This window comes from Parasteatoda tepidariorum, chromosome 1 (genome assembly GCF_982258835.1).
Source record: "Parasteatoda tepidariorum strain Cologne lab strain chromosome 1, Ptep-v5.0, whole genome shotgun sequence".
Classification (NCBI taxonomy): Eukaryota; Metazoa; Arthropoda; class Arachnida; order Araneae; family Theridiidae; genus Parasteatoda; species Parasteatoda tepidariorum.
In genome coordinates, this window is record NC_141755.1 from 72,228,358 (window position 1) to 72,248,392 (window position 20,035).

At 30.8% G+C, this 20,035-nt stretch overlaps 2 protein-coding genes across 2 annotated transcripts in view; both read right to left on the reverse strand.

The window, feature by feature from the left end:
- LOC122270658 (pancreatic lipase-related protein 2-like) overlaps positions 1-11,304 on the reverse strand; it is a 35,352-nt gene extending 24,048 nt beyond the window's left edge. The window contains exons 1-2 of the mRNA XM_087166906.1: positions 11,170-11,304; positions 2,185-2,480 (exon numbers count right to left, since the gene is read on the reverse strand). Of these exons, the coding sequence (XP_087023032.1) occupies positions 2,185-2,480; positions 11,170-11,224 (351 nt within the window). The 5' untranslated portion in view covers positions 11,225-11,304. The remainder of the gene's footprint in view (positions 1-2,184; positions 2,481-11,169) is intronic.
- Positions 11,305-12,480: 1,176 nt separating this feature from the next.
- LOC147816514 (uncharacterized) lies at positions 12,481-18,568 on the reverse strand. The gene is made up of 2 exons (XM_087156783.1): positions 18,408-18,568; positions 12,481-13,129 (listed from the first exon to the last, which is right to left on the reverse strand). The coding sequence occupies exons 1-2, from the start codon at positions 18,566-18,568 to the stop codon at positions 12,481-12,483; spliced, it is 810 nt and encodes a 269-aa protein (XP_087012909.1).
- Positions 18,569-20,035: the final 1,467 nt, after the last annotated feature.

Consider the following 20,035-nt stretch of genomic DNA (forward strand, 5'->3'; position numbering starts at 1 on the left):
GAGTTTGATTACCGTCTTATTTATGGTTATTTGGCTGTTTCGCTTGAATATGGTAAAATAACAATTAAATAAATTGTTACTTAACAATTTTTTCTGATAAATTTTTAACAGTGTGTTCTGGACTTATTGAAAAATGATAAAAATAAGGCAGGCTAATTGTGTTACAAATTGATATATTTCTTATTAACCTAGAGGTACATGTTCTCACTGATATAGGATTAAAGTGCCAGGCTGATTTGAAAATGCTAGTGACTTTTCCAACCGGTTTGGCTTATTGCAAAATGAAGGAGTCCATGTGCAAATAATTGGATTATTTAATTTGTCTACGATATAAAACACGCTCATTAACATAACGGGTTTAGAAATTGTTATTCATTACATAGGAGAACGTGTTTAGGTAATTTATATTTCTCACTATTGTCCCGTTTTCTGTACTTTTCTTTAATTCTCTTTGAAAAAATTATCCCAAAATCACAAGTGTTCAGAATTATGAACCAGTTGCATAATAAAATTTTTCCAAAGAAAAAAAGAAAAGACCGCATGTAAGTGCAAGTTAATTAAAATTGAAGCTGAACCTAACAATTTCCCATGTCTTAAAAGAAAAAAATAAGCCCCATATCGACGAAAGGTAGCCACATTTCTTAAAAAAGGATGCAGGTAATTTTGACAAAGACTGTGTGTCAGTAATACCAGCAGCAGTAATTTATCCTCTATGTTAATCAATGCATAACCTTGTACGTTATACTTTAAAAAATCAATAAAAAAAATCCCACTTTCTTTAAATTAAAAACCTATGTTATGTGAAATTTTGGTCAGCCTGTAAGTTGCACTTTTTGCTTCGATTGGTTGTTTCTTTCATCCTCTTCTTATAGTCTTTAGTATTGGCTGGCTTTTTCCTTTTATTCAATATTCTAACAGTCCACTTCTCTTATTTGGAATTAATTAGTTCCCGGTACTGCTTGCGAATAGTTATCTACTTAAATGACTTATCCGTTGCACCTTTCAAATTGTGCTAAATAAGTAAGCAAAATTTATTTCTTACATTAAATAAAGGGAATTATAATTTCGATTAAAGTGTTAAAGATCGAAATCCTGTTTAAATGTTACCTATAAACTAGTTGCATTTATAATTAAAACGATTTGGTTTTTCTAAAAATAACTAATTACAGTTTTGTGCCCATAGAGATTGTTAAACGTAATAGCTAAGCCTAATCGCAGTGGTAGGAAGCTAGTTTTGAGGGTTTCATTTTGGTTGTTCAGATTGCTCACGATTAGCGATAAAATAATCACTCTACTTTTATTTTCTTTAAAGTTAAAGGTTCATGGCAAGATCCTAACAACTACTAATGTCTTGAAAGAGAGAAATAGCCCTATATTGGTCCCACTCTCTATAATCTCTTTATAATCGCCTCTCTATCAGTTGCTTCATGACAGGAGGGACGCTCCATCTGAAACGCTTAGCTTTGTATTGTTTAATTCTGATGAATTAATTAAGTTCATGAATAAGTATTAATGCATGTGCAAAAAATTACTTTGGAAGCAATATTGCTGGAATAGCAATAATAATAGCTATGTTTATTCCTATGGCGATCAATTTTTTGTGCACTAGGTGTTTTGAACTGATATTATTTAACATGAAATATTTTATTTGAGATACAGTGCTTGGAAATCTTATGTGAAATTTGAGTGTTTGTATTCTGAATTACCGATAAACATGAATTTTTTATATTCAGTTTCAAAAATTTGTTTAATAGCAATATTAAAATAACGAATGTGTAGAGTGTTGAAATAGTAATTTTATGAATAATTTAGACATTCTTTTTTCAAAGTCGCGTTTTGGTGAAATATATTCCCCAACTTCAACTGAGATACTAAAGTATTGACCAACAATTTAATTCTGCGCAGGAAATAAGATGGCGTCAGAATGACGTTGCGGGTCTAGAAGTTTTCGAGGATTTAACGTCTGTGGTGTTAAATCCTCGAAAACTTCTGAAGACATTTTTTATTCATATCCCTTATAGGCTGATCAGAAAATTGGTTTGTAAAAGTATGCTCCGGATTTTATCACTTAGTTTCAAATCCTCGAAGCTTATTTTCCTTTTTTTTTCTTTTGTCTCTCCATTGTTCCTCAATGTGGTCTTCATTATTAAACATCTAAAAATCACAAATGAATTTGGAGCTTACTCTCTGCCAAGCTGTTCTACAGAGCCCATCCAAATAACCATGCGCAATAAGAACTGTCTCTACGTCTGGATCAAAATCAGTGTCTTTAGGTAATTCACCGCCACATTTGTGCAACGGCTCAGCTCTATCGGGGTTTGTTGGCGTGAAAAGAACAAATTGCGTTTCTGGTGGATTGTTGCCTATTTGTGGAGTTATCGGCTCATAGGCATCAGCTATAGAAATATCACACTCTTCATAATGAACATTTTCAAAACAATCTCCTACTTGTTTTCCAAGACCAGTGAAAATATCGTAAGCTGTAAATAAATGAATTGAGAGATTAAATGATGACTATTTTGATACCTTATGAATCAGTTAATTATCATTCAGCACAGGGGCCCTATCGCCAACTCATCGAAATTTATTCCGCTCGGAAATGATTCCGATCGGAAACTAGCTTTCATCGGATTGCCAATTTCGTAAAACCCACTTTGCCGTAACATGAGCATATCGGAATCCGAAATCGAAATCACCATTCCTCAAGATTCCGGTGAAATTGGAGTTTGTAGGCGGGACTAACTTTGACCAATTAGAAAATTACTATAGTTATAATTTATTAATCTGGCAACGATATGTTTCTTTTCTCTTCTTCTATGCGAGCTAAAATTGCATTAACTTAGAACTGGAAGCTTAAAAATTCATACGTTTTACTTTAAAAAATGGCTTCCCATACAAAAAACAATATTCGCCAGTAATATCCACCACTGAATGCAATTGCAATAAAATTCCAGGGGGAAAATCAAGGTTGTCTATAATTATTTTCATTGCAAGCAATTATGGGATTAATTAAAACCGAAGGAAGGATATTTGCTTATTCAACCATAATTACTAGTTTGAAGCGTCTAGTTCTATTATAATGCAACTGTAAATTTGTTAAATTTTCCTATGAGAATTAAAAAAATAAATCTTTTTCATCAAAATAATTATTCGTAGCATTTATTATGAAGAAATTTGCCAAATCATTTCTTAACGTCCGCAAAAGACTATCTACCCTGCTAATAAATTGACCTCAATCAAATGCTCTTCATTTTGTTTTGTTTTAAAAAGGAAGAAAGATAAAACAACTCATAATTTATGTAAATATTTAAACATTGCTGCCTTTATGTTTTTCTTTTAATTTTTATTTTATTATTCTTTTTAAAGAAAACAATCATATTTTGCGTTACACGTAAAAGGAAACCACGAAAATTTCTTTCAGATTGCTTGACGCTTAAAGAGTTCAATGTTCAGGAATCGTAATGAATTTTTTTTTACATTAATGAATCATTTTTTAGCATCTTTGACAGACAGCCAATTGTATTTGTGGATATAACGAGATGCTCTTTATATTTTTTTTATTTATCTTTATAACTCATCCCAAAAATCAAAGTAACTCGCAATTTAAGTATCGGCGAAAAATTATGTTTATAAAAGTTACAAAAATAATTTATTTCAACCATGATTAAGATGAAATTAAAATGATCAAATTTTGCGTAACACGCAAAGAAAAACTACGAAAATGTTTTTCAGATTGCTTGGCGGTAATTGGATTTCAACTAAATGTTCATCATTATCTCAATGAAATTATTTTTTTATAAGCAATCATTTTTTATTATTAATCAGGCCTAACCGTTGTGGCTCAGAAAATCTGGAGTCTCCTTGAGGTCAGGCTAACCGTGGGAGGTTTTCGTGCTTTTCCTCTCCATGTAACGGAAATGAGGGTTAGTTCCATCAAAAAGTCCTCCACAGAGGCAAATTTCACTCAATACTTGATACAGGACTCTCCTTGTCTTCTGAATTGGATTTAAAATTACAAGACTGCGGAGTTGAACATTAGTAGTCGTAAACACAAAATTAGGTCGGCTGTTCGACGACGGTTATAAAATTATGAAATAGATTGGGTATCATCTTTCTGAATATAACAAAAAGCTCTTCTTTTTAACTCAATCTGTAAAACAAAATAAGCCGCAATTTAAGTATCGAAATACAATTATTTTTATGAAAGCTGTAAAAATACCCTATTTTAAATAAAATTAAATTAAAATTATCAAATTTTGCGTTACGCACTAAGAAAAACTACAAAAATGTTTTTCAGATTGGCTTTAATCGGTAATAATGACAGAAAACAGCGCCATTTTGATCACTAAAATAAACAAATTCCTATCGGAATTTAGATTTCGCTTGCTCTAAACCTGCCGGAATCGGATTCGTAATTATTTCGCATCGAAATTTAGTTCCGAGCGGAATCAAGAGCTCGTAATACGGCATAACTGACATTCACGGATTTATGACGTCACGAGAGCTTCATTTCGATCGGAATCAGATTCCGTGAAGCTGGTAATAAGGCCCCAGGGGCCCTATTACCAACTCATCGAAATTTATTCCGCCTGGAAACGATTCCGATCGGAAACTAGCTTTCATCGGATTGCCAATTTCGTAAAACCCACTTTGCCGTAACATGAGCATATCGGAATCCGGAATTGAAATCGCCATTCCGTACGATTCCAGTGAAATTGAAGTTTGCAGGCGGGGCTAACTTTGACCAATTAGAAAATTATTATAATTCTAATTTATTAATCTGGCAACGATATGTTTGTATTCTCTACTTGCATGCGAGTTAAAATCGCATTAACTTAGAACTGAAAGCTTAAAAATTCATACATTTTCAACAATTTAGTGTTCTAAAAGCCAAGTTTGTGTTTATTTGAAGTATAGAGAGTAGTGTAGAGTGAAATTACAACGTAGTATTTTCAAATGGCTTCACGTACAAAAATTAATATTCGCCTGCAAACAATGATTGTGGAATACCTAGAAAACAATCCAGATTAAAATACAGGAAGCCTTACCGGCATATCTGGCGTAATTACCACTATAAAAATTAAATACCAAATCACTACTATATAAGGCATGTTAACTTGCATCCATCTTAAAGTACCCTTAGATAGTTGAAGGTTAACAAACACAGTCGATAGTTATAACTCCACACATGCATATTTCTAACAATATTAGAAATTTTAATAGCTAACTTTGGTAATTCCTTTTTTTTGGCTAAGATTCTATTGTTTTTTTTACATGTTTTTTTTATGTAGCTTCTGTTATTAATTTCCACAATCCGATATTATTCATTTCCACTACTGAATTTCGCCTATGAGTAACACTATTTTAAAAAAACTAATTTCCAATCTAAATTAACTTCTAAATTTCGTTGTCGGGATATTGGAATACCCAAAATCTTTTAGGCCGATAGATCTTTCTCTTAATAGTGCTTCGATCACTCTCATCAGCAATAGTTAGCTGTATGACGGAAAACAGCGCCATTTTGTTCATAAAATAACCAAACTCTTATCGGAATCTAGATTTCGCTTACTCTTAAACCTGCCGGAATGGGATTCGTAATAATTTCGCATCGGAATTTAGTTCCGAGCGGAATCAAGAGCTCGTAATACGACTTAACTGACATTCACGGATTTATGACGTCACGAGAGCTTCATTTCGATCGGAATTAGATTCCGTGAAGCTGGTAATAGGGCCCCAAGATAAGAACCCATGGTATATCAGTGAAATAGTGCCATATATTGAGAATCTCTATTAGGGTTGTAGTAATGATATATCAGTTCTCACTTATATGAATGTCAGTTAGTTCTACCTTAATATCTAAGTGACATAGCTTTTGTTAATTAACTTTTAGCAAATTAATTTTTAACAAATTGATCTGAATTTCATAATGGATTTTTAACTCAGATCGGAGTACAAGACCATAATTCCACTGTATATGAGTGAACATAAATATTGCCATTGTAAATAGGGGAAACTCTGCTGATCATTGAAGAGCAAAATCATAATTCTATGTTGCATGAGTTACTAAGACCTTTAATAATAGAATTGTAATATTAATTATCATGCAAGGGCAACTTTTCTTAACTGCCCTTACATGATAATTTGATGATAATTCTATTTCTTTCAAATGTTTTTGTTGAGTCGGTAAGTTCTTGTTGATGTTTCGTTATTTCAATTTATATTCTGTTCTAAAGCATAAATATCGCTATAAGAAACATTTAGTTTCATATACTTTTTTAAAGGCGAATTCATTGACGTCCTCAGCAAACTTTACGGAATTATTAACGTTGATTTTATTTGTAATAACCTAACATAGGAAACTAACGATAAATAATTAATATAAGTGAGCACTAAAACTAATTTTTGATTGATTAGAGCTACAAGCTAGTTAATCACTAATATAAAAATTTTATTAAATTTAATGAAAAACTCTTTCTTTGGGATGTAGTGCGTGAGCCGGTTGTCAGAAGTTGTTTTAAAATAGACAGCAATCAATTACTTGTAATCGCGACTACAATTTTCATAAATTTTGATTACAGCTATAATCGTGATTACAATAATTGATTACAGTAATCAATTACTTGTAATCTTGATTACAGCTGTAATCAAAATTTTGATTACAACTGTAATCATGATCCCAAGTAATTGCGATTTCAAGTAATTACAACAATACTTATTTTACTAACGATCGAAAAATTTGGAAATGTAAGGAAAAAAAATTTTATACCACTATACGAAATTTTAAATAACAAAATCAAAAGTTTAAAGAGAATCTGTCTAATAGTATCTGAGGCACAAGAATTTAAAAATACGGTCTTTTTGAGATTGCGAAATATGCAAAAAGTGACATAAACATTAAAGGGTTTAACCTCTCTCTCTCAACCATATTGAGACCATATTATCTAGATTGCGCCTATCTCTTTATTTTAAAAGACAAAAATGCAAAAAAAAAAAGAGATTGAATAATTATTTTAAATAACTTTCCTATACCCTTTTTTTCTGTAAAATTAATACTATTATTTTTGTTTTTTTAATTTCTTTGAAAAAAGTTACAACCTGTGTGTAGTAGAATAATTTTTAAAAAAATCAAAACAAACGTAAAAAAAAAGAGGGAATTAATTTTGAAGTAAAGGGATGAGAACAAATATATTTCCTTAACTTTGCGTCATTTGCTATTACCTTCTAAAGAAACAATTTTGCACTTTATTTATCTATTTATCGATGCTGATACATTACTATTTTTTGTAAAAATCTTCTTTTGCAAAAGTTACATCCTGTGTTTAACAGATTATTTTTTTTAAAAAAGGAACATAACGAAAACAAATGTTTTGAAAGAATATGATGAGACTATCAGGATAATTATATATTAATATATGTTTTTCGGAACTTTTTTCAGAAAGTTTACCATATAAGGAATCACGCATTAATAATTAAACAGAGGGAGAAATAAAAATGTTATCGAAATCTTTCAAACCACTTGTGAGGAAGATGGTTAAAATATCATTGAAACCAGTTTGATTGCTTAATTAAAGCAGAAGGCGATTTTATTAATTACATTTCAATTCCTTTCTGTTTTCTCTGCAAATAAAATAAGCTCGAATGTTTATATCCCGCCTTCACTGGAGCGCTAGACTTCGGTAGCGTTTCTGTTTTTCGTCGCTTAATACTATTTTGCGCCCCCTAATAGTGTGTTTTTCTTTTAAATTTTTTTAACAAGGCTTGTAATTATACACATAAAGGGTTGTCATCACGGAAAAATCTGTATTCAACATTAACCCCTTAACGATCGGTTAATTTTCAAGAAAACAGTCATAAAAGTGCCTATTTTTTTACTTTTGTATTTGTATTGCGTATTTGATTAGTATTGCAACTAGTTTAAAATAAACTAACTATCTACAATTACCTAAAAAATATCCTGGTACTGTCATCTGGTGTGTAAAATGAGAAATAAAATGTTTTCCGGGCAAAAGAAATGAATTAGTTTTATTCTTATTGGCGCGTTACTACTGAACACTCCAGCCTGTCAATATCACGGGAGCGAGAAATGGAGGGCGAAACCTCACCTTGTCATTTTCACGGGAGCGAATAGGAAGGTGTTAAACTAAATACATAATTAGAAACAAAATTAGCCACATGGGAATAAGAAATAAATTCTGTATCTTCAGAATCATCTGCGTGTAAGAAACATCCCTTCCGTTCCCACGAATAGTAAAATACGCCCCATACAAATAAATCGATTTATTTTAAATTCTCTTTTGGCTCTTTTTCTTATGATTATGATACACGAAGAAAAAATCCTGGTAAAACTAACATACTGTATGGTACTGACATTTCTCGTAAAATAAACCATAATTCTAGTCAATAAAACCAAAATTTAAAGCATTTACGTTTTTTGTTTATTTATTATTATTTTCTTTTGTGAAAATGAAATCGACTAAATAATTTGAAAATGTAATCGACGAAATAATATTAATTTGACTAAAGATTTCTGTCTAACAAATTATGAAACAAACAAGTATTGAAACAGTTTTAAGAAAAAAAATTTAACAAAAGTACTCTAAGTACTATTGTTAAATTATTAAAAAGCGTCAAAAAATTGCTTAACTTTCTATTTAATTAAAAAAAATTATTTGTTTTAGCTAATAGCTAATTTTCTTTAAAAATAAATAACGCTTCCTTTGTTTTAGTTTTCTCAAAAAAAGCAAACAAAATAAATGTAGGCTTTGTTTTAATTTTTTTGTAATTAAAAACGATGGAAGATTTATTGTATTAATAATAATAATAGACACAATACTTGCAATTTTCTATCAAATTATTATACTTTACTGCATAAAATAAATTTTTAAAAAAAAACTAATTTCTTATAACAAAGTAAAATATAAAATACGCTTATTAAATTGCATTGCTTAAAATGGAAAACAATAATTTTAAAAAAAAATCATTGAAGAATCTTTTTTTTATTCATATTTTCTTTTCATTAATAGATTGCGTCCAGAGCGAAAATTTAAGATAACAGCGATTGCGCAGCGATCGCAAAGTAACAGCTGAACTAAAAATAATTGACAAGAATCGTTAAATCCCGACAGACAAAAAAAAAGTGACAAAGTAATCCACAACGAAGCGATCGCTAGGTAAAAAAAGTCTCACTGAAAATAGTTTACAAGATATGTTAAATCCCGACAAAATAAAATGCACAGCGATCGCAAAATAACGTAAGTCCAGCTGAAAATAATCTTCAAGAAATGTAAAGTCCCAAAGACAAAAATGGCGCGTAAAGAAATTAAGCATAGCGTTCCATAATTCAATGCTGATCCTCGCACGGAACCGGAAGTTCTGATTCAATTCACTTTTCGTCATTCAACATCACGAAACTAACATCGTCTTCATAGCTAGACGTTATCAACATCTCCGCAGCTAGACGTTATCAGCATCTCCGCAGCTAGACGTTATCAGCATCTCCGCAACTAGACGTTATCAACATCTCCGCAGCTAGACGTTATCAGCATCTCTGCAACTAGACGTTATCAACATCTCCGCAGCTAGGCGTTATCAACATCTCCGCAGCTAGACGAAATCAAAATCGTCTTCGTCAGCGAGGTGGCAGCGTTAGCGTAGGCAAGGATCCTCGTATGTTAAATCGTTAAACCGCGAGCTTATACCGACGACTTAAATCAGATTTCTGATGCATCGCCTAAAATGAAAATCATTATACCGGCTTGCCGATGTAAGCGTTAAATCGATATTTCGCGATTAATCGATTTATCACCCAGTCCTACTCACAACCATTGAGATCAAAGGCTGGATGACACACATTTCAAAAATTACTGTCAGCATTAAAAAAAAAAAAAAAAAAAAATAGCGAATTTATTTTTCAATTGTCTTACGTAAGAAGAATTCTTAGAATTAATTTAGTTATATTCCCATGAATATATTCATAATGCAAATTAGTTAATGGTTGAAATTTCATTAATAAGAATAAGGTTTAAAGTATGGCCAAAGAAGCAAAAATTGACATAGAAGCGAAAAACTTTCGAACACAATTTCGGCAGAACATAAGGGGATCGTATTTTTCCGGACTGCGCCCGTTTCATATTTTAAAGATTGAAAATCTGTCAAAAAATAAATGTTTATCAGACAAAATTAGGCTTTCCCAAGCAATTGCGTAACTTTAATGAACTTCCATATTTATTGACTCTAGATATGATATTAATGCCAAAAATGTTTTGCTTTATCAGAGAAAAATACCATCATTAGATCAAAAGTTATCCGAAATTTTTTTTTTTGTTTTGCACATTTCGCTAGATTAGCACTAGTTTCCATTCTTAATTATTCTTAACGCTATACTTTAACATTTCTAAAAATAATTTCAATGACTATTTGAAAGGATTAAAATAGGAAATAGTTAATTTAAATGATAAAAAATTTAAACATAATATTGAAATTCATCTTTAAGCGAAATACATTATTAATTTTAACTACTTACTATAACAATGGGACAAGAATAAAAACATGCATATTATACAAGAAAGAGCAATCATTAACACGAAAAATAATATTCTGAAGGCAATCAGCATATATTATTCATATTAAATAACTGTAATTCAAAAGTTAGATCTTCAATTTATTCTTATATTTTATTTTCTTGATTATTCTTAGCACTTTATTTTAACATAATTAAAAGTAATTTCAATGACCTTTTGGAAGAACAAAAAAATAAGAAATAGTTATTTTAAGGGATGAAAAATTTAAACATGAAATTGCAATTCATTTTTTTAATGTATTATTATTTTCAATTACTTACCGTGACAATGGGACAAGAACAAAAATAGACATATTTTACAAGGATGATTAATCAGTTATACGAAAAATAATATTCTGAAAGCAATCTATATTACTCATATTAGATAACTGTATTTAGATCCAAAAGTTAGATCTTCAATTTATTCTTATATTTTATTTATTTATTTCTTTAATATTCTTAACACTTTACTTTAAAATTATTAAAAGTAATTTCAATGACTTTTTGAAAGTACTAAAAATAAGAAATAGTTATTCGAAAAGATAAAAAACTTAAACATAAAATTGCAATTCATCTTTTAATGCTATGTATTATTAATTTCAATTACTTACCGTGGCAATGGGACAAGAACAAAAACAGGCATATTTTACCAGAAAGAGTAATCATTTATACTAAAAACAATATTCTGAAAGCAATCAGCATATATTATTCATATTAGAATACGGTTCTGTAGGTCCAAAATTTTGATCTTCTATTTATCATACTTTTAACAAAATCGAATGTTCTATTTACTTATGATTCAGGGAATTAACCCGAATGCACGTTTTTGTAGGAAAATTTTAATACTCTCCTTGTTTGTACAATTGGTATCATTATGAATTTTTTCTCACGATTTGATGAATATTGGCTTATTTTTTACGGGCAGTCCAAAATATTTTCTGTTACACGTGGGAATAAAAAAATTTGCTAGATAAGCTGTGGACACGAGTTATATAAATGCAATCAATCAGAGATTTGTGAGAAAAGTTTTCAGCTTTTATATTTTTTTAATTTTTCTATGCTTTTAAATTCATGATAACTTTTGTAATGATTCTACGTTAAAAGAAAATAATTCACTAATTTTAGTGCATTTATGAATTTTTTTTTCTAAAAACATGTACGTTAACATATTTTTCGTACAAAATTAATTTTCAAGTATTATTAAATGTTGTTTAAAGTAGTAAAGTGTTCTTTTCATATAGAGTAAAACTACTGACTTTAAATTATTGATTTTATTTTACCACGTTTATATAAACTTGACTTCGTGTATGTCTGTCCGGGTGGAATTTTGTAATCGATTTTAAACTAACTTCCCGACTAGCAACAAACTTCAAATTTGGTACATAGTTCAGAATTGGATGACAATGAATGAAAATGAAGAGAAAAAAGTCATACAAAGTAAAATAAAATTAAAATTTAAGAAAAAATTATTTTCGAGATTGTCTTTTGTTGTCGATTCCATTATTTCAAATTAGTAACGCTCGAGTACGCCCTCTATCGGGAGCCTGTAAATATCAGACATTAATTTATCACGTTTTCATTTAGTTCCATCAAAATCCTCGGCCATGACGGACGCCATTTTCTTAGCAGCAAATAAAAATAAAAATTTCCCTAAGGAACAGCTGAAGAACTTGAAAAATCTAACCAGAACATGCCAACCATTGAAGCAGAACACGCCAAGCATTTGAAGAACAATTTCTCAATAATTTTTACCTTTCTATTACCAACAACATAACTTACAATTTCATGATCACTTGCTGTTACAGATGTGTGTTTTTTTTTTTTTTTTATTTCCAATGGCAGACATGAAAGACAAATTTGTAGCCAATAACAATATAAAGAAAGAACAAAAAACGGAAACAAGAGCTACAAAAATAAAGAGTCTATAGGTCTGTAATAATGCATCTCGCCCGCCAATATCGTTCCCACAAGGGCCCAGGAGAAAGTGCAGGGCAATGTCTTAGATGGTTAGCGTCCATTTCTTCTTGTTGGTTACATAATGGACAAAGGGGGCTTGAAAAAATTTTAATTTTATACAGGTGTTTTGATAAACAGTCATGGCCAGTGGCGAGGCGAAAAAGGGCCACAGATTTTTCTCTTGGCCATGACGGAATATCTTTAATTCCTTCCAACCAGTCCTTATTTTTATTTGCTTCTTGGAGTTTTGCTTCAAATGTTGTTCGCAGAGAGATTTTTATTAGCCTTTTCGCGGTGTGGAAAGGAACTGGCTTAAGAGATATTTGTAGAATCTTGGCGGCTTTTTTGACCAAGAAATCTGCAGTTTCGTTACCTTGAAGTCCACAATGCGCTGGTACCCATTGCATGGCGACATTTTTGTTGTGTTGGTCAAGCCTGTGAAGGGCTTGACGATAATGTAGAATGTCGGCAGATGCGGGGGCTTTGGAGGAAACAATAACTTGGAGTGCGGCTTTGGAGTCAGAGAGGCTGACTACGTTATTAAATTTCTCAAGGTGATTCTGTAGTTGTGACAGAGCTACGCCTATTGCCGATACTTCTGCATCGAAGGCTGTTCTAGACGAACCAATCGGGGTGTAAAATGAAAAAAGGTACAGATGTGTATATTACGGTAAAATAATTTTTTCTGTCTTCAATTCATTACAAATTAAAATGAAGTCAACATTATTTTCGTCAGTCCAATAAAGAAATGTGAATTCAGAACGTCAAGAACTGCAATAGTTATAGAATTCTTCTTTGTTATAGAACAGTATATATTTCTGTATCTATATAATTCGGAAAACAACAATAAAGAATCAACCAAATTACTTGAAATAGTGTCATTTGTGCTGATGATTAATAAAATTTTTTATCGTTTTCTTGGTAAGTATTTCTTAGTTTTCAAAGAATAGATAATTTCAACTAGAATTCAGCTGTTCTGTTTTTAAGCTACATATTCAAATTCATATCGAGATCTTACAATTATAAAATTTTGATGTGTGGTATGTTATCTAAGAGTAATAAAGGGATAATCTATGCACACATTATTTGAAAATAAAACTTTCAAACGAAGAACATTTCATTTGGAACTCTACGGATTTATAAAGAAGGTAAGTGTTATGATTTTTATAATAAAAAATTAGCTTGTAAAACTTTTCTTTCTTATTTGATGATAGTTCTCTACAGAATGGTTTCTTAAGTCTGATTAAGAATAATAAGAAAAGAAACTATATGAAAGTTTTTATTTCAATGTAAAGAATTCTTAAAATCGTTTTTTATCCTAAGAATTCTTTATTTTCCGTTTTATAGTTTATAATTTTTCGATAAAAATTGTTGTCAAAATGCTTTTTTTGAAAACATAAATGGTATAACATTATGTGTTTATGTATACTTCTTGCATATTCTAATGTTTCAAGTAATATGATTCAGAAAAGTATGAATAAAAATTCGGTACTTATGTATTAACGCCACAGCAACTACAGATTTGGCTGTTTTTAAGTGCCGCCAATCTACACCTAAAATTTTTGTGACAAATCATAAAACGAAATACTTTAATTAAAATCAAAGTAGTTTATCGGATTTCGGTGGACAATGGGCAAAATATTTCGCTCCAGAAAAAATAAAATTGCGTCTTGTGCTATTTCTGGAAAATCACAAGACGCATTTTCGTAGCTAAAAAATGGTAACGAAAATCGAAGAACAAATCATTTTGGAATTCTTCTGATTTATAAAGCAGGTAAGTGTTAATTTTTATAAAATAAAAAATTTTACTTTTAAGTAGTTTTTCTCTTGATGATAGTTTTCTGTAGAATGGTTTTCTACGTCCGATTATGAATCAAAAAGGAAAAAACATGAAAGTTGTTTATTTTAATATAAGGAATTTTTAGAATTTTTTTTCTTTTTTTTTTTTTGTATCGTAAGCATTCTTTACTTTACGTTTTTCAGTTTCTAAATAATGATTTTTATTAAAACTTAATATTTTTTTGATAAAATTACTTGTCAAAAAACTTTATTTACAAAATTAAATTACATAAAATTATGAAGCTTATGTATACTTTTTGCTTATTTTAATGTTTGAAGTAATATGATTCTTAAAACTATGGAATGTAAAGTTTAAATAGGCCTTTCAGGTTATATCATTAAATTTAGTAAAACTATTTCTCAGCCATTAGGTTTTAACTCTAATAAGAAGATACATATTTTTTTCTGTTTATTTACAAATATTTTTCAGGTGTGTTTTGGATTTTCCTTCTTTAAAAAAAAAAAAGATATACCATCTTGTTTTCGGTTGTATAAGAAAGGATATCAAACATTTTTCTTTTTTAAATTTAATGAGCCACATTAAAGAAGGAACGTTGCAATGCTACTCGCTACATTAAAGACGTTTCCAGAGTAACTGAATGAAGGTTCATATAGAAATCGCAGGTATGCGTCTCATACAACAACGCCCCCTATAGTTCGTTGCGATCGCGAATTACATGTCAGGTGAAAAGATTTTTATTGTCGGAGTATTTTTATTGGCAGAAAAATCACGTGGTAGTATCCAGTTTTTCCTCATTCATTTCCAGATTGTTTTGGTTGTCATCAGCATAAAACTAATGAAAGTCGTAAAGGTATTGTTTTTCTATAAAGATTTTTGTGTCCCTAATTTAAAATGAAAGTTCTATTATTATAGTAGTGGTTTTGTAGTAGTCTTGACTACTCTTGACTAAGAAAAATAATCTAAATAAAAATATATATTTTTAAAAACCACGTTCTTTGTAGTGAATAATAATAATTGAAAAGTAATAATTTTATATGTGTGTGTAATAATGATATATGTGTGTGTGTGTGTGTCATTGTTAAAAAAATTCCTTATGAGGCCTGTTTATTTAATCTTCCGAAACCTAGATTCCGATTTATTAGACAACAATTGGTACAATATCACTAAAACACGATTTTTTTTTTTTTTTTGCTTGTCTTGCTTTTTCAAAATAATTGTCTATGCAAAAACATGATTTTTTTTACCCTTATTTGCCCAAATACTTATTTACAACAAAAAATTATGAGAAAGGTAATAAAACAGATTCAAAAAATCTTTTAGACAATTTTATGGAATGAATTTTCTTCATTTTGATTTAAAAATGAATTAGTTTCATGACAAAAATGCAAAATAATACATTATAAAAATATTCAACAATATGCATAAAAATAAAATTATAATTTATCAATTTTTGTAATAAAAAGCTAATTAAATTTAATTAATTGAATTATTAAAAGCATATTTTATCACATTTATGAACTTACTTTCTTTTAAGCTATAGTTAAGTAAATTTCGCTTTTTCTACTTTTATTTGAAGCTTGGGTTAACTGTGAAACCCCCGTTACTGTAAAAATCAATATCGTGTAGCAGAAAGAAACCATTTTTGCTTTCTATGATTCAACTCAGTAAAAAATTTTGACCAAGTGTCTTATAAAATTTTGTGAATGGTCAACGTCTTATTCTTAAAAAATGTTTCCTTTTTCAGATACTTGTTTGTACTAGCTTGCTTAGGAGGATTTATTTACCAATGTTTTGAGTTTTTGCAAATTTACTGGACTTATCCAACAGTTATTGATATACAAGATACTTCTCCTATAGACATTGATATACCGACTATAACAATTTGCAATTCAGTAGGGTAAATATATTTCTCATTCTATAGAATAGCACAATTTAAATTGTCAAAATTATAATGATAGTTGTGAAAAATATTAAATTTCAGTATCGATTAGCCACAGCTGGGATTCGAACCCGATTCACGTCATTAAATGGCGACCGTTCTACCCCTGAGCTACCACGAGTCATAACGCGCCATTTTATAATTCTTTTTATTACTGGTGTTTAACAGCCGATCCGATTTTGGTTTTACGACTACTAATTTTCAATCCCGTAGCCTTGTAATTTTGAACCCAATCCGGAGGACAAGGGAACTCCTGGATTAAGTATTGGGAGAAAATGGCTACTGAGGAGGACTTTTAGATGAAACTAACCCGCATTTGCGTTACATGGAGAGGAAAACCATGAAAACCTCCCATGATTAGCCAAACGGCAGGAGGACTGTAACCCATGTTCCGACAACCACTGAGGATATTTTACGTCAGCACTGTGATCAGTGGAAGCCGGATGCGGAATTTGAATCGACTAGTCATTGCTGGGATTCGAACCCGTTAACCTCATTGAAAGGCCCCCCACAGCTCATGGTGCGCTATTTGAAAAAGCTTATAATGCAATGTTTTTTTTAATACTCTCCGTTTGCAGCAGCACCGTCGGTTTAGTCTGAGGACATAAGAAACAGACGCCCGAGAAAATATTCAGTTTTAAATTATCTGAAATGTTGAAGATTTATAGTTTATATTTTAATCTCAATTTAAATTCACATCGTATTCAAGGAAAGTATTAATTGTTAATCACATTTTATCATATTATCTTGAATCGTAACATACAATAATTTAATTGAACTGATAATTTTTTTGCTATTTTAACACAAAAATTCCTCGATATTTAGCTTTTATCTACTCTATGTATTTACTATGCAAATAACAAAGTAAGTGGAACTTCGTGTAAGCTTTTTGCTCTAGTTACAAATACATCTGACAACAAATTGAGATTTACTGCCAGTCCCAAACTTATAAGGATGACAAAATATTAGAAAAAAATAAAGCGCAATTTTGTGAAAAGACTTAACGAACTTACTTACAAGATTAACTTACAAATAAAAAAATGCGTATAACGTATAAGAATAAAGTAAATATAGTCTCAATTTTTCTTCCAGATGTTATGTCCATTCTTTTCAAAATTTATCCTAAAATACGTTGGGAGAATTCTTATAAAATCTTATAAGTATAGTAAGAATAATTACATAATATATAGTAAGATAAAGTAAAGTAAGAATAATTAACTTAAGATGCATATTACATTAATTCTTAAAATAGAATTAGTTTGTTAATAAAAAATAAACACAGTGCAGATAAGGTAAAGTAAGAATAATTAACTTAAGATGCACATATACATTAATTCCAAAAATGGAATTAGTTTGTTAATAAAAAATAAACACAGTGCAGAGAAAATATTAAGATGCATTTGAACAAAACCGAATATAGAAATTAATTATCACAAAATTGTTTAATATAATTGAAAAATTTCTGTAAATTTTCTTACAGCGTTCGAGACAAAATATTCAGGACATCTCGTTCTCAATTATAAACAATCTACTGCTGTCATGAGACTGTTGCCAAACTTACTCGAAAATTGGTGAAAATAATTCATGAGTAGAGTAAATACGTCTGGTCTTGGTGTTGACTTGTTCAATTATTGGTGTTAAGATTTAACTACACTCTATAAAATGGGTACGAACGCTCGATATGGTATCAACTTGAAATTAAGTATTGTTTCACTTAGTTTTTCAACCCCAAACTCAGAGAGGTGTTACAACGAAGATTTTACAGTGTAATTTTTCTTGGCACAAGGACTTAGTTTAATTTGATAAGATATTTATATAATTTTAACAGTTACTGTAAAATAATACGTTTCGTAATCCAAGAATTTGTCCATATGGTTATTCTCGTTGAAAGGTACAAATATGAAACCATTTGCAACTATAAGAATCCCAAAGGAATTTCGATAGGAGCATGTACTTCAGCGTCATCTAATATGGTTGTTAACAATATAATCTGTCAAATACAAAGGACAGCATGCTTAAATGGAACAACACCACCCGAAGACTTTCAGGTAAATATTTCATTTTATTTTATTAAAAACGTTGAGCACCCGACCCAATTCTGAATTTACGACTATCATTGTTCAGTTCCGTAACCTTGCAATTTCGAGCCCAACCCATAATGCAAGGGAACTCCATGATCAGGTCTTAGTCTCAAACTATAATTCATTGAGAACTTTTTCATAGAGCTAATCCGCATTTGCTCTACATTGAGAGGAGAACCACAAGAACCTCCCATGGCTAGCCTGACCGCAAGAAGATTCCATGATCTAACCATGGTGATATTTTACGTCAGCACTGTGATAGGTGGAGGTAAATATTGGCATAGAAAAAAGAAATGGGTACTGACCGGAAATATTTGATATTCCTGGCCAGGAGATTATGAAGCTTCCATCTGAGGTAAGCCTAAAGACACCAATAACCCTTCAATGGATCACATCGCATGTCGGGGTACATGGCAATGAGACAGCCGATGTGCTTGCCAAGAATGGCTGTGATCTTCCTATAAACTTTTTAAACCGTCTTACTCCCACTGAGATCCACTCCCTGGAAAAACATCGTTTGCTTCCAGTGTGGCGCCGTACTCCATCCCATCAGTGGTATGCTGGCAACCGCCCTGGCCTATCATTAACATGCTGCGGCCCTCGGCCTTTCCAATCGGCCATGGCCAGATTTCGTAGTGGCCATCTTAAGTGTTTAAGGATTCAAAATGGGGAGAGGACTTTCGAACCTTGTTCCTGCTCACAACCTGCTAGTCCTGATCACCTTCTTTTTTGCCTTGGCGCTACTTTTAAGCAACTGCTGATTGATCGGGACTTTCTGCAGATATATGAGGAACTGAAGCGACGGGGCCTTCTGGACCTGCTGTAAGCTTTCCTTCTGCAGGGGGATGTGTAACAAAATAGAAAAAAGTACACTACTCAAAGAGTAACGATTTCCAATAATCAACCAGTTTTTAATGAATAAATAAATAAGTTAGTTCAGTTGCTCTGTTTTACAAACAACTCGGGAAAAAACTTTCTTTAGCTGAATTCAAAAGAATGCTGAGTTTCGTTTTCCGTATTCAAAGCGCTTCAAACCTTTCGAAGCTTAAGGAACATTTACCTTCTATCAGACGTTCCAAGTTGACTGTTGGTCAAAACAGATCCCTTTTAATATTAGATTTGCACATTACAATCTTTTGAACTTCCCTCTTTCTATTTTTATAATTGGTAGCTTGTAAAACTGTCATAACGGTATAGCTTTGAAGAAATTACGTGTTTGTGAAGATATGTGCATTTCGTGGGGAAAATAACTTAAATAGAGACAATAAAAAATGAGCGTCATAATATAAAATGTTATTTATAACCTTTTCCGTTGTTTTGAATCACAATTCACATGATTTTGTAATTTTATCACGTGAAAACAATAAAAAAAACTTATCTTTACGACTTGGAATGAATATGCCCAGGTAGTCTTTTATTTCTCGGGACATAGTTGCTCCGACAGTTCTAAATATACAAAAAACTCTTTCTAACACAATTTTTTATATTATCGGTCAAACTTAAACTTATATGCAATATTTTCAACTATAAAACTGCCAAGAGAAAAATTTTCTCGATGAAAAATTAGAAATCAGCTTCGAAGGGTTAATGTTGCTAAGCAGCAAATTTTGATAAGTGTACCAAAAAGAAAAAAAAAACAGCAGATGTCCAAAGTAAATTGGTTTTTAATTTCAATTTACATAGAGGTGTGATAAAAGCAT